The sequence below is a fragment of the Marmota flaviventris genome, chromosome X, assembly GCF_047511675.1.
Source record: "Marmota flaviventris isolate mMarFla1 chromosome X, mMarFla1.hap1, whole genome shotgun sequence".
NCBI classification, from domain to species: domain Eukaryota; kingdom Metazoa; phylum Chordata; class Mammalia; order Rodentia; family Sciuridae; genus Marmota; species Marmota flaviventris.
Window position 1 is genome coordinate 106,962,114 of NC_092518.1, and position 22,175 is coordinate 106,984,288.

At 37.6% G+C, this 22,175-nt stretch overlaps 1 protein-coding gene across 4 annotated transcripts in view; it reads left to right on the top strand.

Annotated features, from left to right (window-relative positions):
- Stag2 (STAG2 cohesin complex component) overlaps positions 1 to 22,175 on the top strand; it is a 185,433-nt gene that overhangs the window by 154,486 nt on the left and 8,772 nt on the right. The window contains exon 34 of one of the 4 annotated variants that reach the window (XM_071606272.1): positions 4,584 to 4,712. The exons of the other annotated variants lie outside the window; for them this stretch is intronic. Within the exon in view, the coding sequence (XP_071462373.1) occupies positions 4,584 to 4,595 (12 nt within the window). The 3' untranslated portion in view covers positions 4,596 to 4,712. Of the gene's footprint in view, positions 1 to 4,583; positions 4,713 to 22,175 lie in introns of those variants that run through there. 4 annotated transcript variants of the gene reach the window in all.

Here is a 22,175-nt window from a genome sequence, read left to right on the forward strand (position 1 = left end):
GCTCAGCTATGATGTACTTTGTTTTCAAGTTGTAGATGGACACAATACCTGTATTTTATTTATTTATTTTTATGCTGTGCCAAGGATCAAACCTAGGGCTTCATATGTTCTAGGCAAGTGCTCTACTACTAAGTTATAACCCCAGCCCCTATAATATACTCTTTTTTAAAAAAAATATATTTTTAGTTGTAGATGGACACAATACCTTGATTTTTATTTTATTTATTTTTATGTGGTACTGAGGATCAAATCCATTGCCTCACAGGTGGTAGGTAAGTGCTCTACCACTGAGCCACAACTCCAGCCCCTGTAATAGGCTCTTAAGATATGAAAATCATGTATGCATTTCCACCTGCATCTTACCATTAATTGCATGTATATATAAACTGAACCCCCTTCAGGTGCAGTGGCACACACCTGTAATCCCAGAGGCTCAGAAAGCTGAGTCCAGTTTCAGCAATTTAGTGAGGCCCTAAGCAACACAGAGAGACTCTATCTTTATAAAATATTTTAAAGGGGCTGAGGATGTGGTTCAGTGGTTAAGTGCCCTGGGTTCAATCCCTGGTACCAAAAAAAATTGAACCCCCAGAAATATATTTTCCTAGCTGACCCATGGTGGACCATAGACACTGACTCACAATTGTCCATAGACACATGGAGGATCCCAGCTGAGTCCACAATAAATTGCCAACTTGCAGAACTGTGAGCCAAAGAAATAATTGCTCCCCTAAACCATGAAGATTTGGGTTGGTTTTTTTTTTCTTATTTTTAATATTTATTTATTTAGTTTTTGGCAGACATAACATCTTTGTTTGTATGTGGTGCTGAGGATCAAACCCGGGCCGCACGCATGCCAGGCGAGTGCGCTACCGCTTGAGCCACATCCCCAGCCCTTGGGTTGGTTTTTAACATAGCAATAGCTAAATGATGCTGTAAGCAAATAAAACAAGGGCATTAATCCATTCTGCTATCTGATTTTTTTTTCATGTCTTTTTGTTTTTTTGGTACTAAGTATTAAACCCACAGGTGCTCAACCATTGAGCCACATCCCCAGCCCTTTTTATATTTTATTTCGAGACAGGGTCATGCTAAATTGCTTAGGGCCTTGCTAAGTTGCTGAGGCTGGCTTTGACCTTGTAATCCTCATGCCTCAGCCTCCCAAATTGCTGAGATTATAGGTGTGTGCCACCATAACCAGATGTGCTGTCTAATTAAAAAAAAAAAAATATATATATATATATATATATATATATATATATATATATATATATATATATAGATGGTTGTTTCTGCATGTCAAAGTATACAGTACACAATAATATCACTAATTGTTTAGAGTCCTGTGCAATATAAATCAGTTTTATATATAAAATAAAATGTTTTCCAATAATTTACAGAAGGGACTTTGTAACTTTGTAGCTGGGATTCATAGCTTGAGTAAATCTCAAGAGTCCTTCAATTTCCACTACTTAAAATGGTTGGTAGTGTATAACATTTTCAACTAGTTTTGTTTATATTTTTACACACAATAGGCTCAAAACAATAACTATTTTAACAGAATTCCTGTAAAGTCTATTGTTTTGAAGTTTCCTTAATGACAATCAAACTTGGGCTACCTCACTTGTCTCTAATGTGTCTAATACCCCATATGATTACCCCATATGACTTATAGTCATTACATTTCTTATTAGGAGAAGTGGAGGAACATGATTTATCATGGCTATTGTGTGTGATTTTGGAGATTTTCCTCCTTATGGAATTCTGAGGTAGAAAAGTTGATATTTAGCTTTTATTTGATCTTCAAAGCAATTAAGGATTTTCAAGTAAGAGTTTCTCCCTCCTTTCCTCCCCACTCTAGCCCTCCCTTCTCCTGTCCTGTCTTTCCTTTCCTCTCATCCCTAATCTCCCCTTCTTCTCCTTACCCCTTCCCTCCTCTCCTCTCCTGGGAATTGAACCCAGGGATACTCTCCACCGAGCCACATTCCCAGCCCTTTTTATTTTTTACTTTGAGACAGGGACTCACTAAGTTGCCCCCACTAGCCTCCAATTTACAGTCCTCCTGCCTCAGCTTCCCAAGTAGCTGGAATTACAATCTTTTGCCACCAGACTCTTTTGAGACAGTCATGGCCTTATTATAAATTAAATAATTAAAAATTAAAACTTAATTAAAATTAAAAGTTAATTTTAATTAAAAATTAAATACAGTCCCTAAAGTTTATTTTGTTTATTTTTTGTGAAGGCTAATACAAAATTCTACAAAATTAGAAATATATATATATATATAATTTTAATATTGGACTTTTGTTAAATTTAAAAATTATTGGCTCAGAAAGATTATGAGAGCTGGGCATGGTGGTGAATGCCTGCAATCCCAGTTACTGAGTAGGTTGAGACAGGAAGATCACAAGTTTGAGGTCAGCCTTGGCAATTTAGTGAGACCCTCAAAATTAAAACAAAAAGGGCTGGGACACAGCTCAATGGTAGAGTACCCCTGGGTTCAATACCTAGTACACACACAAAAATAGATTATGATGAACTTAAATTTATTTGGCCATTGCATATTATCTTAACATCTGTATTGGCTGTTCTTCTATTCCCCAATTAACTTTTTGTATGTTCCAAAATTATGTTTATACCTAAAATAAAAAGCTTACACAATCATTATTATAGCTTTTTTGCTCCTGCCATAAAAATGTGTTTATACTTAGAATGACTGAAAGATATCAACATATAAAGCATGCGAGGTAATTTTTTACCCTAATTAACATCTAGAATGCGATTCCTATATTAGAAAATATTCAGATATTAAAATAAATCTAAATGATATTCTTTGTATTACTGACATCTTGGTACTGATTATATATGATGGTGACATACATGATAACATCTTGCACAGGTTCTGAGATGGCAGAAGTGATAATGAGGTAGACATTTGGTCCTCTAAAGTATATGAGCAAAACTGAAAACAGATTTTGGCTAAATTTTGAGGCCAAAGCTAAATTTCATTGTGTCCCTATATTTAATCTTGACTTTTTGCTCTGCTCTAGAACTGTCCTGGATGATATGATTTGGAAAAATTCTGGGATAATTCTAATACATCATAGCACACAGAGGAACATCATAATATCATCTTTCATTCAGATCTACTTCCACATGGCATCCTGTTCCTTCAATATTGCTACTCCCCCACCACTGCTCTAGGAGACAGAAATCTCTCCCCTCCCTCCCTCCCTCCCTCCCTCCTCTCTCTCTCTCTCTCTTTTTGGTGGTGGTGCTGGAGATTGAATCCAGGGCCTTGTGCAAACAAGGCAAGTGTTCAACTGAGCTATGTCCCCAGCAATCTCTTCCTTTTGTAAGATGGATCCTTATGGTGGGCAAGTAAGCAGAATGAGTAGAGTATAGGGAGAAAAGAGAGGTACCAATGAGAAGATGAAACAATTTGAGTAGGAGATAGAATGAGTAGAGTATAGCGAGAAAAGAGAAGTACCAATGAGAAGATTCAAAGAGGGCTGTGTTTTCTTTAAAGAAGAGACTGTGGAGGTAAAGCATCATTGGAGACATTAAATAATTGTTGGGGTTTACTCGCTGTTTCTAATTTCCTCTAGGTATGGATGTGAAAATAGCAGGTTTTAAGGAAAACATTCTGTGATGGAAGAAGCCACATTAAATGTTGGAGAAAGTTGCTGAGGCAGGATCTCAAGAATGGAGAGGAAGAACCAATAGACCAGTGATGTCCTCTGAAACCAGAAAACATACTTATTAGGCAGACTTTCCAGATTTAATGCTTTTTGTGGTTTTCTAAAAAAACAAGAACAGATCTTCCATATCAACCTAAACAAGAGAGAGGTTTCCCTCAAACGTCTGGTTGTCTGTTGCTGATTAAAAGGAAGGCCAGCTATGTGTAATACGGTATCCTAGATTAGATCCTAGAACAGGAAAAAGATGCTAATGAAAAAAACTGGTGAAAACTAGGCCTGCAGTTTAAGTAAGAGTAATGTATCAATGTTGTTTTCTTGATTTTGACAAATGGATCAGGTCATATAAGGTGTTGAATTTGGTGACAAATGCAGGTGAGGTTATATGAGAATTCTCTGTATTGCCTTTGAGATTTTTCTATAAATCTAAAATTTTTCCAAAATTAAAAACACCTAAAACTAAGGGAATAAGAAGGACTGGATTTGAAAGCAAGCTATTGGTGTTTTGTTGGGAGGTGTTGCCCTCAGGATAAGATGGAGCCAACAGAGAAGGTCAGATGGGAAAGAGTGCTCTAAATATGAACGGGGGGGGGGGGGGGGGGGGGGAATCACTTCAGGATACTGAGTGTAAATTTCGGAGAAATTATCTCACTAGTAATATGTATGTTACAATGAAACAGCAATGATGGAATACAAACTCATTCTCTAACACAGATTATCCTTTTGTCTTTTTTCAATGTTCACGTGGAATTGACATCTGCCACCTTTGGTTAGAGTTACAAGAAACCAAATGTATTTTTCCTTCCTCTATGTAGGTATAAACTGTGGTTAAAGTATAGTTTTTGAATGAGATGTTTCATTTTTTTTCTTTCTTAACGTGTTTCATAGGTTTTGTTGTGACCACTATATAAGCCCATCCTTCTGACCCAAATTCCAAGGAGCTACTGGTGTTGCTACTGCCCTTCGACCATACTTCTGTTAGTAAGATCCCAATAAACTGCACTCTATGCAATCCTGGATCTGTCTGCCTCTTACTTTGACCTCACAGCACCTTGTAGTTGGCTATTTTACGCCAGATTTCCTCAGAACAACAAGGAACTCATACAATTGAATACCAGAAAAACAAATGACCTCATTTAAACATAGGCAAAGGACTTGAATAGATATTTGTCAGAAGACTTACAAATGGCCAACAAGTACATGAAATGGTGTTCAACATTGCTAATCATCAGGTGTTATGGTTTGGATGTGAGGTATTCCCCAAAAGTTCATGTGTGAGCCAGTGCAAGGAGGTTGAGAGGAGAAATGATGGGGTTATAGCCTTAGCCTAATCAGTAATCCTGATGGGATTAACTGAGTGGTAACTGGAGGCAAGTGGTGTGTGGCTGGAGGAGGTGGGAATTTGGGGCATGGCTTTGGGGTATATATTTTTATCTGGCAAGTGGAGCCTTTGTCTCTGCTTTCTGGTCATCATGTGTGCTATTTCCCTCTGCCACACTCTTCCGCCATGACTTTCTGCCTCTCCTTGATCCCAAAGAAATGGAGCCTGCTATCTGTGGATTGAGACACCTGAAACTGTGAGCCCTCATTTAACTTTTTCTCTTCTAGTTATTTCTGGTTGGGTACTTTTAGTCACAGCAGCAAAAAAGCTGACTAAAAAACATCAGGGAAATGCGAATCAAAACATGAAATGTCACCTCACATTTATTAATATGGCTATTATCATAAAGACAAAAGATAAACATTGAAGAGGATGTGGAAGAAAGGAAAATCTTGTACATTATTGGTAGGACTGTAAATTAGTACAGTCATTATGGAAAATAGCATGAAGTTTCCTTAAAAATACTAGAAATAGCTGGACGCAGTCGCACTAGCCTGTAATCCCAGCGGCTGGGGAAATTGAGGCAGAAGGATCGTGAGTTCAAAGCCGACCTCAAATACAGAGGGTAGGCTATATCTTCTTCAGGGGACTATGAAAGTGAAACATGAGTTACAGACAAGATGGTGAGAGACCATTAAAAATAGCCTCGGTTTCTTCAGGCCTAGAGTTCTAAAAGCTCCTCTAGCAATTTTGACCCCTAGAAAGTTTCTATAAAATTTTAAAGGCAAAGATTAGATTCTCTTTACTCTTTAAACTCCTAGAAATGATTGTCCTCATACTGACTTTCCTCATTCTTGTGGAATTCTGTAAATCTCCAGTTGAGTGAAGCATTAGGATTAGCGGATATATTGAAGAAAACAGGAGCTTCAAGATACTCTGTCAGAAGGGCCAGTCATCTGTGTAGCCTCTTTCTCCCACCCCCAAATAGCTCTCTGGTTGGCCTGGTGCCAGGAAATTTCCTCTTTGAGACCTTGAGATATTGGGTATTATCAACTGATCCTGGCATGTTGATGGTGTTCAGTAGTGTTTGTTTTAAGATACAGTGAGGACATCAGGGATTAATGGGAATATATTTCTGTCTAATGAGATCAGGTTAACCATATAAAAGGACTTTGGGGGGATACTGTAAAATATATAGGTCATGGTTCTGTTTACTCTGAGACAGTGTAAACTAGCACGTTTCAAAAGCACAAGATAGTAAATAAAAAGAAACTGTAAACAACATGTTATCAAGAGGCTTACCACTACCATTATCACATAGCTTCCCCTTTCCTTCATGACATTCCCAGCCACCAGACAGTTGATGTCTACTGATAAGACCAGTGGTTGGAGCTGTATCACTCTGCTAAAGTAAAATATACAAATACACTCTGCAAATACACTCTGCTCATTTCTCTTCAGCTGCTCTCAACAAATCGTCAGAGGATGAAAATAACTCACTAGCTAGATTTCCTGGATTTACTCTGTTAAAAGCAACTCATCCAGACAAGCATTTCTTTTTTTCTCTATCATTCTGGAAAAATTCTATCACAAAAAATTGTACAAAATAAATATACAAAGTTTTAATGAACTCTCTATAGATTTCACTTCTGAGAAATCGGTTTAAATTAAAAAATGGATTATGGAGTTATTATTGCTAGCCTAGACATAAACCAATCGCGTCTTCATCATTGGTAATGGCTTCACCTTCTCTTTTGCTCCTATAAAATTAGATGATAGTTGAAGATGGTAGAGAATATGCTAAAAGGAAAAAAAAAATTAAATGAAATATTGAGATTAAAACATTTCGTTGGGCCAGGTATGGTGGCACATGTCTGTAATCCCAGTGGCTGGGGAGGCTGATGCAGGAGGATTTCCAGTTCAAAGCCAGCCTCAGCAAAAGCGAGGTGCTAAGCAGCTCACTGAGACCCTTTCTCTAAATAAAATACAAAATAGGGCTGGGATATGACTCAGTGGCCAAGTGCCCCTGAGTTCAATCCCCAGTACCAAAAAAAAAAATTATAGGCATGCGGTGGAGCATGCCTATAATCCCAGAGGCTCAGGAGGCTGAGGCAGGAAGATCACAAATTCAAAGCCAGACTCAGCAAATTTGTGAGGCCCCAAGCAACTTAGCAAGACCCTGTCAAAATAAAAAAACTTTAAAATGGGTTGGGGATGTGACTCAGCGGTTAAGAACCCCTTGATTCAATCCCCAGTACCAAAAATAAATAAATAAATAAAAGTAACATAAATTAAAAGTTTCACTGATAACTTGGAGAATAATTTGACAAAACTCAAGCCAACTTGTGTCATTGCTAATATAACTGACCCCAAGGAATATATGTGGAAAACCATTGAAATGACTAACCTGGAGAAAAGGGATTTGAATGTGAAAATACCTTTATATGTTAGCCATATTTTTAGTTAAGTTTTGAGAAGGCTTTAAAGCTTATATTTGCTACTGACATTTTTGTTATTTTTTAGACACTTAGTTTATGCAAATAAAGGTCTCTTTGGACCCAAATGGGCATTATTTTACAAGACAAACTATATCCAGTTATATTTATAGACAACGCTGATAACAAGAGGTATCAGCAAGAGTTATCTTTTAATTTTTTTAATTTTGTATTTTTTCATTTCTTTGTCTCTGTGTGCAGCCTGATAATTTATTTTCACCTAACTATCAGCTCACCAATTTACCCTCCAGGAGTACCATGTGATTACTAAGACATTGAATTTTAAACTTCAGGGGTTTTTTATTCTTTCTTTCTGTTTTTCTATGTTTTATTTGGTTCCTTTAAAAATCTTCTCTGGAACTTCTTATAGTTTCCTATTTGTAGATTTCATCAAGCTCACTTTTTATATTGTTATGTATGGTTTAGTTCATAGTTATTTTATATTCTGCATCTGTTAATTTTAATATCTGAAATATTTAAGGGTCTATTTTTGTTATTGGTTATTGTTACTATTTCTTGCTCTTGGAGTCTAGTTTCCTTGAGTCCATGGTCATCTTTGTGTGTTGCTCCTTGGATTAATTTTCTTATTTATTTATTTTGAGGTACTGGGAATTGAACCCAGGTATGTTTTACAGCTGAGATATATCTCCAATCCTTTGTAATTTTCATGCTAAATTGCCCAGGCTGACCTTGAAGTTGCAGTCCTCCTGCCTCAGCCTCTAGAGTCTCTGGGATTATCAGTGTGAGCCACCATGCCTGGCTGCTCACTGTATTTAAAAATTATTTGTAAACTGGATGTGGTGGCACCCACTGGTAATTTGCATGATTTGGATGACTGGATTCCAAGTTAGAAGCAAATACCCTCAACAACTTAACAAGATCCTGTCTCAAAATAAGAAGTAACAAGGACTGGGGATGTAGTTGAGTAATAGAGTGCCACTGGGTTCAATCCTCAGTACTGCAAAGGTAGATAGATAGATAGGGAAATAGGGACATAGAGAGATAGATATTATTTGGAAGAATAATTCGAGATCAAGGATAATATTATCTTCCTCCAAAGAGGCTATGTATTTGCTTTTTAGGCACTTGAAGGCACCAACAATTTGGCCCTACCTTAAACTTAGGGTTGTGGCTCAGTGGTAGAGTGCTTGCCTAGCATGTATGAGGCACTGGGTTTGATCCTCAGCACCACATAAAAACAAAATAATGTGTCCACCTAAAACTAGAGATACATAAATAAATAAATATTTAAAAAAAAAAAAAAACTTAGTTCAAGGTTTGAAGTTCCCTGAACAACCCAGAGAATCAGGTTTGGGTGCGAATTCCATGAGTATTGTTCCAATTCTGGCTAATTCTTTTCCTGAGGGTGTAGCACTTTGAGGGTCCTGGTGTATTGAGAGGAGAGTCTCCTATTTGTGAGGGCTCTGGGCTTTGACTTCTGTTCCGCTGCCACTTGTTCTGTGAATTGTTCAAAGTGAAAATTCAATAATTTAGCATTGTCAAAAACCCTCAGAGGAAAAGTTTCTTTGATCTCATTCACCTTTCTGGTAAATATTTCCCCTGCATTTTGGCTTTGTAATTTTGTACTGTTTTTGTTAGGACTTTTATGCTTTTAAGATAGTGGTTTTATATTTTATTCAGCCTTTTTTAGTTTGTTTTTTTTTTTTTTTTTTTTAAGTAGGAGGGTAGTCTGAATAATTAGGAAGCCAGTATTTAATTCAGTGCCTTCTGTCTCTTCTGCCTGGCTCAATTCCTCATCTCTGTGTGATTACTCACATGGGAGAAGACTTATCTCCACAAGAATAAGCAGTAGTTATAAGACACTGAATAGTCAGGGCAAAATGTTCTTCAGAAACATAAAGTAAGTCTAGTTCAACTACACAAAATGAATTTGGCAAAAATTTATATTACCAAGGAGAACTCAGTTCATCAATCTAAGGAATATAAGGAATCTCATTCAAATTGCTTCATAGTTTCAAGAACAAAGGAGAGATGCTTACTTTGGTACCAAGGACTGAATCCAAGGGCACTTTACCACTGAACCACATCCCCACCCGTTTTTATTTTTTTTTAATTTTGAGACAGGGTCTTGCTAAGTTGCTGAGGCTGGCCTCAAACTTGCAATCCTCCTACCTCAGCCTCCCAAGTCGCTGGAATTACAGGTGTGCGCCAGTGCACCCAACTGTTTTCTTTGCTTGTATGGAACTAAAGGATTCTTTTAAGGGTTCTCTCCACTGGTCTTCCACTAAAGGATTAGTTAGAATTGAAGATGACGTCACATTTCCACTTTCTAATCTCAGTGATTGTAGTTTTTAAATAAGCTTTCTCAACTCTTCTTCTCCTCCTCCCCTTTCTTTTTTCTTCTTATTTTTTTTATGGTGCTGGGAATGGAACTCAGAACCCTGCTCAGGCTAGGCAAGTACTCCAACATCGAGCTGCATCCCTATGCCCTCACAGTATTTTCAAAAACATTCTTAAGCCTCACAATTTATCCTTGACACTTTGTTAAATCTGCTATTTTCCCATCAAAACAGCAGATTCCAGTGGCCTCTTTCCTCCATATTTCCTCTTCTCAACCTTGGGTAGTTTCAATAGAACAAATATTAATGACAATGCTGCTTTTCATAAAAGCTGCCTGCTACTAGGTAGTTCTTGCCAACATATTTGTTTATGAAATGGGCACATCCATAGCAATATTTTACTCTAATGATGTTTTTCCTATTCTACCAGAAATGCAATCATTTTGGTGGATAGCCCTTAGTACAATAGAGTAAATATTAAGCTTTAACATTCTTTTGTGTTTGTGGTACTAGGAATGGAATCCAGTGCCTCACATATGCTAGGCAAGCACTCCGAGCTATACCCCCAGCCCTAGCTTTAACATTTGAAGTTGTATTTCAACTGGCTAAGAACCCTCAAGCTGAGGTTGTTTGAATACATCATTGACACACTGAATTTCTTATGAATAAGAAAGAGGGTAGTATTTGAAGAAACTTGGTTTTTAAAATTGAAAATCAGTACTCACTATCCAGCATGTATTCATTTATTATTTGATAGAAGCACAGGAGACATCTCAAAATATTGACTTTTTGAACAATCTGCATTAAACATGGCAATTTGAATGTTGAGAATGGATGTGAAATGGAGCAAGAGTATCTATAATAGTAGAAAGTATACCAGAAAGAGCGACAAAGGGAGGAAAGGAGACAGCTACTTCTTGGACAAAAAAGAAACAATTTGGTTAATGATGGCCACCTGCCTCCTTCTGTCCTCCAAGTTTGTAAGGACAATTAGTTGAGATTGTGGTAGGTTATGACATAGTAACTAATAATTCAAAATCTTACTGGTTTAACACAGCAAAGATTTATCCCTCAAAACCATCATATGCCTGAGGGCTGAAAATTCTAACATAAATCTATTTCTATGAGGCAGCTGAGCTGTCCAGGGTGAGGAAGGCTTCACCAACTAGTAATTGCACCATCTTAAACACATGGTTGTTTCAAACTTGATTAATGTAACACGGGACAAAAGAATTTGAGGATCTTGCAAAAGCAATTTAATATTCCATCCTAGAAGTGATACTTATCTCTTCAACCCATAGGTCATTGGCCAGACTTGCCAAATGGAGCTGCTCAGCTTCATGATGGTTAGAGAAGTATATTTTTCCATGTGTTTGGAAGGAGAGGAAAACCAGCCACAGATGAGCATTAAAAGTTTGTAGTACATGGTTGTGTGCCTCAGATTCTTTCCTTTTGTGCAAGATGTGTCATAAAGAATAAGTGAGTGTGTGATTTCTAATCACAGAACACAAACCTGTCAGATGTATGGCTGTGTTACATCATAGAGAGGAAGGAATCATTTGTCTTAGGCCCAACCTACTATTACTTCTGAAAGAAGGACATGTGGAATAACATCATCCTTTTAGGTTTTCATAAACTATTATGATACTGTGATGAAGTGAAGAATATTGTGATGGTCAACTTGGCTGGCTATGGTATATAGTCATTTGGTCAAAAACTAGTCTAGATGTTGCTATGAAGGTATATTTTAGATGTGATTAACATTTACAAACAGTTCACTCTATAATGTGGATGGACCTCATCCAATCACTTTCAAGTAATTAGCATTAAGCACAGAGACTGTTTCCTGAAGAAGAAAAAAATTCTGCCTCAAGACTATGACATAGACATTCTGCCTGAGTTTCCAGCCTGCTGGCTTTCTCTGCAGACTTTGGAACAACAACTCATACCTGAATTTCTAATCTGCTGGCCTGCTGTAAGAAGTTCAAACTTCTCAGTCACCACAATTGCATGAATCAACTCCTTAAAACTCTCTCTCTAGCTGGGTGTGGTGGCACACACCTTTAATCCCAGATGCTCAGGAGGTAGAGGAAGGAGGATCACGAGTTCAAAGCCAGCCTCAGCAACAGCGAGGCTCTAAACAACTCAGTGAGACCCTGTTTCTAAATAAAATACAAAATAGGGCTGTGGTTGTGGCTCAGTGGTTGAGTGTCCCTGAGTTCAATCCCTGGTACTCCAAAAACAAAAACAAAACTCTTTCTCTCTTTCTTTCATCTGTCTCTCTCAGCTCTCAGTTCCGTTTCCCTGAAGAATCTTGACCAATACAAACAGTATCTATTATTTTTTAAAATTTTTATTCTTTTTAGTTAAGTTTTCATGTATATAAGTTATCAAAAAATCTTTGTAACTAATAACCATGCTATGAGGTATTTTTTTTTTTGGGGGGGGGGGGTTACTGAGGATTGAACTCAGGGGCACTTGGGCACTGAGCCACATCCCCAGCCCTATTTTGTATTTTATTTGGAGAGTGGGTCTCACTGAGTTTCTTAGTGCCCAGCACTATGGGGTATTTTGAAAAATGATAAAATCCATTTTTAGTCTGACATCCTGTGTAGGTTCTCAGGGACAACTCCAGAAAGAGCCAGGGGGAAAGATTGCTGGAACCTTGGTAGGGAGAGAGGAGATTTATGAATGTTATAATCATAGGTTAACACTTCTAAAGGCTATTTGTAAAGGATATTGAGTGCATGCATTTAAGTAGAATCACAAAATTTGTCTGGCAAAAGATTAAGAATCTACCAGTTCATTGAGACAATAACTTTCTTATTAGAAGATTGCATGACATGTAACTCTGTCATGGGGGCTTATTTCTTCATAAAAATATATCTATATATTTTTCTTAGTAAGGCACACATATTTTGATTTATTACATGACCTCTAAGTCTTTTCTCTGTAATATGTATCATAAAAAAATTTGTATGTGGAAATGATATTGCCTTTCAAAATTTTGTTTGTTGCAAATTAACAACTTCATTTGAGAGAAGAAAAAAGTATTTTATAGACCGTTCTCATCTAGAGCCCAGGTTGAACAATGATTCTCAGAATTTAACATGTTTGCAGATGACGGGTGTGTGTGTGTGTGTGTGTGTGTGTGAAAATGCAGATTTGGATTCAGCAGACCTGGGGTGGGACAGGATTCCTTTCTTTCTTTTCTTTTCTTTCTTTCTTTTTTTTGATGATGAGTGAAAATTTTTATTAAGAATAAAAATGCACTATGTCTTGATAGAACAAAAATATATTTTATAGGGCTGGGGTTGTGGCTCAGTGGTAGAGCACTTGCCTTGCATGCTTGGCACTGGGTTCCATTCTCCTCAGCACCACATAAATAAGTAAAATAAAGGTATTGTGTCCGTCTACAACTAAACATTAAAAGATATATATATTATAGTTTTTACTGAGAACAATGGTTTTTTTTTCAGCTTTTTTTAGTTGTCGGTGGACACAATGCCTTTATTTTTACTTATTTATTTTTATGTGGTGCTGAGGATTGAACCCAGCACCTCACCTGCACTAAGCAAGTGCCACTGAGCCACAACCTCAGCCTTAAGAACAATGTTTTTTAATGAAAATTTTCCACATTTTTATTGCTGCATTTAATTGGGCATCAATGATGAATTTGTTGTTACATATTCATACACGCACAAAATATAACATTGTAATTTGGCCAATATCACTCCCTAGCACTTCCTTCCTTCCACCCCTTGGTCCCTTTCCTTTACTGATCTCCCTTTGATTTCTCCCTTAGATTTCCACCTTTGTTTTCCTTTCTCTACTCTAGCTTCCACATATGACAGAAAACACATGTCCCTTGATCTTCTGAGTTTGACTTATTTCACTTAACACAATGGTTTCTAGTTCTTTCCATTTACCTACAAATGCCATAATTTCATTCTTCTTTAAGGCTGAGTAATACTCCATTGTGTATACATACCACATTTTCTTTATGCATTCCTCTGTTGAAGGGCATCTAGGTTGGTTCTATAGCTTTAGCTATTGTGAATTGAGCTGCTATAAACACTGATGTGGCTGCATCACTGCAGTATGCTGATTTCAAGTCTTTTGGGTATAGAGTGAGGAATGGGATAGCTGGGTCACACGGTGGTTCCATTCCCAGTTTTCTGAGGAATCTCCATACTGCTTTCCAGAGTGGTTGCACTAATTTGCAGTCCCATCAGCAATGTATGAGTGTGCCTTTTCCCTACATCCGCGCCAACACTTATTATTTTGAAAAAGCTCTCAAGTGATGCCCATTCTGTGAGGCCCTGAACCACACTTTGAGCAGTGAGTCTTGGTGGTTTCCTCTATGCTTTTGATTCCAATCACCACTTATGCTGACAACTTCCACCTCTCTATTTTTCTATTGAATTCTCTGTTTTTTTTAAAGTTCCCTGCTGTTCCCAGCTTAGTAAATAGCACTATCCATTGCTTAAGTCAGAGACCTGAAAGTCACCCATGACCTCTCTTGTCAAATCTACTTTTAAAATACCTCAGAAATTCATCAGTTTTTCTCAGTATGTTATAACATCTGTTATCCTCTTCCAAGTCACCATCATCTTTTGTCTGTGTCACCACATGCCATCCTTTACTTAGGTTCCCTTCTATTCTTGCCCTTTTCCAATTCCTTCTTCTCAGTGCAACCAGATTTATCTTTCTAAGATGTAAAACTCTGCAAGATACACTCGGCTTACAATTCCTACTGCCATTAGGATAAAGTCCAAATTCTGATTCATGATGGTTGGGATTTAGAATGTCCCCCAAAGGCCTGTGTGTTAAAAGCTTGGTACTCAGGTTGGTGCTATTAGGAGGTGGTGGAACCTTTAAGGGGTGGAGCCTAGTAGGAGGTATTTGGTCATTGGGGGCATGCCCTCAAAGGGGATTGTGGGACTTGAGCCCCTTTTCCTCTTTCTTTCTTGCCTCAGCCATGAGGTGAGGAGATTTCTCTACCACAAGCACTTCGACCATGATGTGCTGCCTCACTACAGGCCCTAAAGCAATAGGCCAACTGACTATGGGTGGAAACTATGAGCCAAAATAAACCTTTCCTATTTTTAAGTTATTTCTCATTGCCCTATTGCATCCTTAAGATCCTGCTGTGCATTATTTTTCCAGTTGTTCAATTGTGGTTTTTATCTCCATGCTTTTGCACATTCTGTTTAATCTGCCCCAATATTCTTTCTCCGACTCATTCATCAGGAAAAATCCCATCATCCTTCAAGCTTCAGCTTATACGTCACCAAAATCTCTCCCTGAGCCTCCTAAATTGTGCTGGGATCCCCACCTTTGTGCTCCCATAGCCCTCTGTATTTCTCCTGTTGTTAGACTAACTTCATGGTATCATAATTAACAGTTGTCTCCCTTACTAGAACATGAACTCTATAAAGGCAAGGAACTTAGCTGTCTTGTCCAATGCCCAGCACATGATTTAGCAAAACATTTGTGAATGAATGCCTAAGTAATGAATGAATGTCAGATATTGGTGTCAGGATTCTCCTGATGCCTAGACCTCTAATGAAATGCCTGTTTTTTTCTTGGGAAGGAACTTTTACCTATCTTGTTTGATTTGCCCAGACATGCAGCCCAACTTTCCATATATAACCAGGACAAAGTAGCCAAGTGAAGGTGTTGAAGGATGGGGCAGTTTTTCCTGATGGATTAGTGATATTGCCTGAATAGTTGAAGGCTGCCTTTTCTTTTTAAGAGGTGGGTTCTCACTGCCCAGGCTGACCTTGAACTCTTCGATTCAAGTGATTCTCCTGCATCAGCCTCTAGAATAGCTGGGACTACATGCACCACCATGCCTGACTTGAGGGCTGTTTTATTTCATATTTGTAATTGCAATTGTTCTTTATATCATCTCTTTCTCAAGTGAAGTATAAATTTCCTGAGAATCTGTGTCATGTTTTCTACCACATTTGGAGAGCATCAGTTTGCTGGCTTTTTTCTGGATCATTGTAAGCAGCTGCCCCAGGGATGGCTTGACAGTTTGTGTGCAGGAAGACGGAAGGTGCTGTTTGCTTTTTTGTTTTGTGGTCTGGGGATTGAACCCAGGGCCCTCTACCATTGAATGATATCCCCAGCCTTTTTTCATTTTTTTATTTAGAGACAGTGTCTCACGAAGTTGATGAGACTGATCTTGAACTTGCCATCCTCCTGCCTTAGCCTCCTGAGTTGCTGGGATTACAGTGTGTGCCACTGTGCCAGGCTGAGATTAAAGGCATTTTATAGCTCATCTTTTCAGAGGTGGCAAAGTTTGGCTGTGCATTGTTGCAGATTATTTTGAGGCTTATTGGTAAAGCTAACAGGACTAGAAGTATGCTCTGACCTTTGGTTTATCAAAATGTGCAATATACCACTGGATGAAGGCATCCCTATACACTAATACTGGATTTTTTAAAAATATTTTTTTTAGTTATACATGGACACAATACCTTTATTTTATTTGTTTATTTTTAAAATTTCTTTAGTTGTAGATGGATACAATATCTTTATTTTATTTATTTATTTTTATGTGTTGCTGGGGATTGAACCCAGTGCCTCATGCATGCAAGGCAAGCACTCTACCACTGAGCCACAACCCCAGCCCAATTTGTTTATTTTTATGTAGTGCTGAGGAACGAATCCAGGGCCTCACAAGTGCTAGGCAAGTGCTCTACCACTGAGCTACAACCACAGCCCAATACTGGATTTTTTATCACAATATTGCTGTTAGAATAACATTTCTTCTCAGGCCTTTATTACTTGTTTTAATATGTAAATATGGCAACTACTGAGTTTTGTTGGAAAATCAAATCAGCCACTTCTAAAAGGCAAATGTACAGTTTTATATCTGGGAGAAGAAATTACTTGTGTCTTATCCTTAAGGGAAAATTTATAAATCTGTATAATTAATGTCACAGTTTTTATTTAACTATTTTAGTTTTCTCTTTTGGGGGTTTGATCTACCATGAACTTCTTACATCTCAGTCTACTGATCCCATGGATTGATTTATATGTCATATCTGAGAAACACAGAGATAGACAAGGTATGGTAAAAATTCAAAGGTATAAATGATAAGACTTAACCTATGGTTCAACACAAAGGTTGCAGAATTCTCAGTTAAATTATCTGTAAATAAACATTTAGGGGCTGGGGATGTGGCTCAAGTGGTAGCGCACTTGCCTGGCATGCGTGCGGCCCGGGTTCGATCCTCATGCACCACATACAAACAAAGATGTTGTGTCCGCCGATACTTGAAAAATAAATATTAAAAAATTTAAAAAAAAATAAAAAAAATAAACATTTAGATGTATTAAAAAAAGTCAAAGTTGTAAAGAGATAGTGAGCTGAATCCTTTATAAATTATAAATAATTCATGCACTGATGAATAATTAACATGTACTTGGTCTGATTTAATAATTTGCATTCTTCATATTGGACCTTTCTAAGATCAAGCACAATAATATTGAGTGATCACCTCTCCGTGTGATTTTTTTGTAGGCCCATCCATCCATTCTCCAATATATACTGTTATAAACCAATGATGTAGACATTAGTGCTATTCTCCACATTTTTCTGGTTCTTCTTGGACATATGTTAAGATTTCGCTTCCTGGCCTCTTTGAGGTTGGGTGTGACCATATAAATTGTGAGTGGTAATGATATGTCACTTTTAAGGCAGATAATCTAGCTACCAACGTGAAACCTTCCATTGGTTTGATTTCACATTGCTTTTTCTTTGTATCTTTGTATGGTTGGATCCATGCTTGATCATGATGAGCTATACCTATTGCGATGTGTGATGCACTTGCATGATTAAGAAATAAATCTTTATTATTTTTAAGTCACTTAGACTTGAAGGTTATTACTCCAGCAGACCCTAGATTATCCAGATTGATATACTAGGTATATAATGGGTCATTCTTTTTGTCCCACAAGGGGTTCCTTGTTTCCATACAAAGGAGAAATCACGATGTTAATCTTTTAAAGTCTGCTATGCTAGAGGAGGCATCCGTTAATCTCAAGTTTCCCTCTAAGGCTAAGTGATGGCTTCCTGTAATAACTTAGTTGGGAAGGAGTGGTGTTCCCTCAATCCTGTAACTAGAGTCCTAGAAGGTAACCTGAAAGCTGATAGTATTCCCTTCCAGAAACCTTCCAATCAGATCTCTTTCAGACCAAAGGCATATTGCATGTAGGTTTTAGGAAACAAAAATTTGAGGGTTATCAGAGATATGCTTTTCTTGGTGACTATTCTGCTAACAGAAACTGAACCCTTGGTCAATGGGTGACCACCTAACTCAAGGTGAGCTAATCAGAATTCTCCAGATTTTTTCCTATTAATATAGGATACAATATATAGAGACATAATCCCAGATTTGTTGAAAGCCTTCTTCTTTGCCCTATGTCAGAAATGGATGGCAAGAGGTAGAAAAGTAAACATTTCAAGAGAGGTAGCAATGAGAAATGAAGATCTAGAAATGGCAAATGAGAGTGAGCTAGTGGTATTTGTGTCCCTCATCCAGTTGTCACTGAGACCAACTGCATTGCTGACATTTTTACATTTTTGTTTCTTGGATCAGTAAAAGGACTCTTCCATCCTCACCATTTATTTGGATTGAACTAGCTCTATTTGAATTTCAGCCACTTAAAACTAAATGAATCCTGATTAATAAAGTGATTTAAGCAACTCTTTTTTATAAGCCTTTATTTTATTTATTTTTATGTGTTGCTGAGAATCAACCCCAGTGCCTCACATGCTAGGTAAGTGCTCTATCACTGAGCCACAACCCCAGCCCCAGCAACTATTTTTCTTATTATTATCTTATTGTGATTTTTAAATTTTTTTTCATGGTACTAAGGATTGAACCCAGGGATACTTCCCCAATCAGTTATATCTCTAGTCCTTTTTTACTTTGTATTTTGAGATAAGGTCTTGCTAAGTTGCTAAGGCTGGCCTGAAACTTGTGATCCTCCTGCCTCAGCCTCTCAAGCAGCTGGGATTACAGGTTTATTGTGATTTTTATTTCAGTGTTTCCCAACTCATGACATAAATGGAAAATGATAATATTTGTATGTCATGTGGTAATAAGCTGGAGGGGACTTATGAGTGTGTATATGGGACTCATTGACAATATTCATTGATTTTTTTGTATCATATAACTACAATAAAAAATAAAGATTGGGGCTGGGGTTGTGGCTCAGCAATAGAGCACTCGCCTCGCATGTGCAAGACCCTGGGTTCGATCCTGAGTGCCACATAAAAATAAAGGTATTATGTCCAACTACAACTAAAAAATAAATGCTTGAAAAATAAATATTAAATATTTTAAAGAAGTTAAAATATGTGTTAAGCTTATAAATATCTTCAAAAATGTTTAAAGGAAATAAGCTAAAGTTTTTCATTAATCAAGTGATGTGATTGAATTGATTATAAACTACTCCCTACTGATATTGTAATGATGACTCTGAATCCTTCATTGTCACTATTGATTTAAAAAAAAAAAAAAAACAAAACTTGGTTCCTACAAGTAGGTGATGAAAAAAATTAAACCATGTTTATAATCATTTCAAAATTTACAATAGTTGAAATTATATTTATTCATTTTTTGTAGTACTAAGGATGGAACCCAGGACCTTGCACATGCTAGGCAAATGCAAGACCATTGAGCTAAATGCTCAACTTGAAATTATATTTAAAGTGTCTAAGGCCGGGGTGTAAGTCAATGGTAGAGCACATGCCTAGCATACACAAGGCCCTGGGTCCCATCCCCAGCACTGCAAAAAATAAATAAGTCTAATAGCTCTTCATTATCTCTCCTTGGTGAGTATTATGATGACTTATCTTGTGGTGATACAGATAGATTCCAAATCTAACTGAATTTTCACATCAAGCACATATTTTAAAGTAATCATTATGCTATAATTTGCAGAACATACATGTAGTGACCATGTAGCTAACTTGGATGCTGCTTAAAGGGCATATCAGCAACAAACTGATGTAAGTATATGACATATATGAAGGTACAGATTTGGGGCTGGGACTCACAGCTGTTTCTCTCTTCACTCCCTCCCTTAGCCTCAAATATATGTCCTGCTGGCTGGTCACTTCCAATATATATTCAGCATGAAACAGTGGGGCACCCAGGACCAAGAGTGCCTTCAGTGTTGGCTGGCTGTGGAGACTGGAGGGTCAAATTCTACATTCTGTTCTACAGAGTCTGCCCTCTGAAAAATGCCTGACTAGGTTGTTAGCAGCTGTTGGTGACTCACATGGGAACTGTGGCTCTCTGGACCTCTGCCTAACTGTCCCAAATCCTGGGAGAATCAATAATTCTTGCTCTACTTAAAATCCACTGGCAGCACTCAAGTGGGTCAAAGTCCATCATTTGGGAAGCTCTGTTTTAAAATTCAGTCTTTCACTAGAAGTACACAAGGGGATGGGGTAAGGTCTCATCATTCTCAGCCTTTATAATTGGGGTGTCGCACTTGCACTCACACTCTTTCCAAAGTCCTTCCAATATTGGTTCTGTAGTCTCCCCACCCTCCATTTCCACCCTCTTCCATATATATATATATATATATATATATATATATATATATATATATATATGTGTGTGTGTGTGTGTGTGTGTGTGTGTGTGTGTGTGAGAGAGAGAGAGAGAGAGAGAGGGGTCATTTCCAGAGTGTTCTTTTTTCTTTATCCGGATGCAGATGGAAGCTTGCCACTACCCAGGCTTGGCAGGCTTTGGGGCTGAGGCTTGTGGTTGATGTGGCTTGCCATTCCTTCTGCAGCTGCCCTTGATACCTCAAGAAGCTTCTGCTATGCTAGTCACCCATCAGCCTCAGGAATGAGGCTGGATTGCTGTACTCCTAGCAATGCCATGTTGTAGCAACACCAACAACAGCTGAGGAAAATAGAATTCCTGTGTGGACTGAGCAGGCTTCCACTTTTCTCTCCTCAAGGCAACAGAAGGCTGTACTGACCCTTTCAACTGGGTATTTGCCCCGAGACTCATATAACTCTTGTGAGATGGAGCACCCTGGGAAGGGAAGCATATTCTAATGATACTTCACATGAGGGGCTAGGAATAAAGTAATCAAAATTTAATTGTTTTACTTCAAGCTAGATAGGTGGTGTGCTTGTGTGTGTGCATGAATGTGTATATATATATATATATATATATATATATATATATATAAAATATGTATGTATATGATATATGTATACAGTTTTGTACTTCACATTTGTTCTTTTCCAAAATGTAATAGCCTCAAGTAGTTATTGGCTTCTAGTACCACTACCCTTAAGATAGATGTGATGACATATTGAAGCAGTGAACCAATGTGGGCTGTCCTCTCTATTAATCTTGTCTGTTATGAACTTTACCATTAATCCTGCCATTGCAAACCTCGCTTTCCTCAGGAAATCCTCTGCTAATCCCTGTTCTGGCAGCTGCTTTAATCCTGAATGCCTTTGGCAAAGTAGAACAAAATTCCCAAGTTTTCTCATATTCATTCAAATTTATAGAATTTATATCCACCAGTTGATCACTGAATTTGCTGGTGTTCCTTTTCCTGTGTGTCTGGTCTGCTTGGGGAACATGAAGAAAAGAATTCAAGTACAAAAGAATGTTGCAACCAAGGTCAAGGCCCTGGGAGTTGCCTATTTTTCTTCTCTGTAGAATTATAAATATCAGTTAGGTCATGTAACTGCTGCCTGGGTTAACAGCCAAGTTACTGTCTACCATCAGCTGTCCTGGCATTTCAGCTGATCAATCTCCTTGTTCATTTCTTTTTAACTCTCATACTTCCTCTTCTATGCTTCCTTAAGCATTGTAGGCACCAAAGTACAGATCACCCTGGTTACTTCTGTCTTTCCCACCATACTAAAAACTCCATGAGGATACAGCCTATGTCCGCCTGTTTTCCACTGTAATCCCCAACACCTCACCCACCATCTGCCTGGTATAGAGTCAGCAGTCAATAAATATTTATTGCATGAATGAAGCAAACTATTTGCATTCATGACCTGAGAATTTTTTCTTTTTCCTAAGTTCTAGTTTCCTATCTATAAACTGAGGGATACACACACACACACACACACACACACACACACACATGTATATGTATATATACGTAAACACACATATATATTCATTCTCCAAGGTACTTTTTAAACAATTTTTTAATTAACACATAATTGTATGTATTTATGGAGTACAGTATGATGTTTCAATACATGTATATATTGTGCAATGATCAAATCAGGATATTTAAGTTATTCATCATCTCAAACATTTATCCTTTCTTTGTAGTCAGAATATTGAAA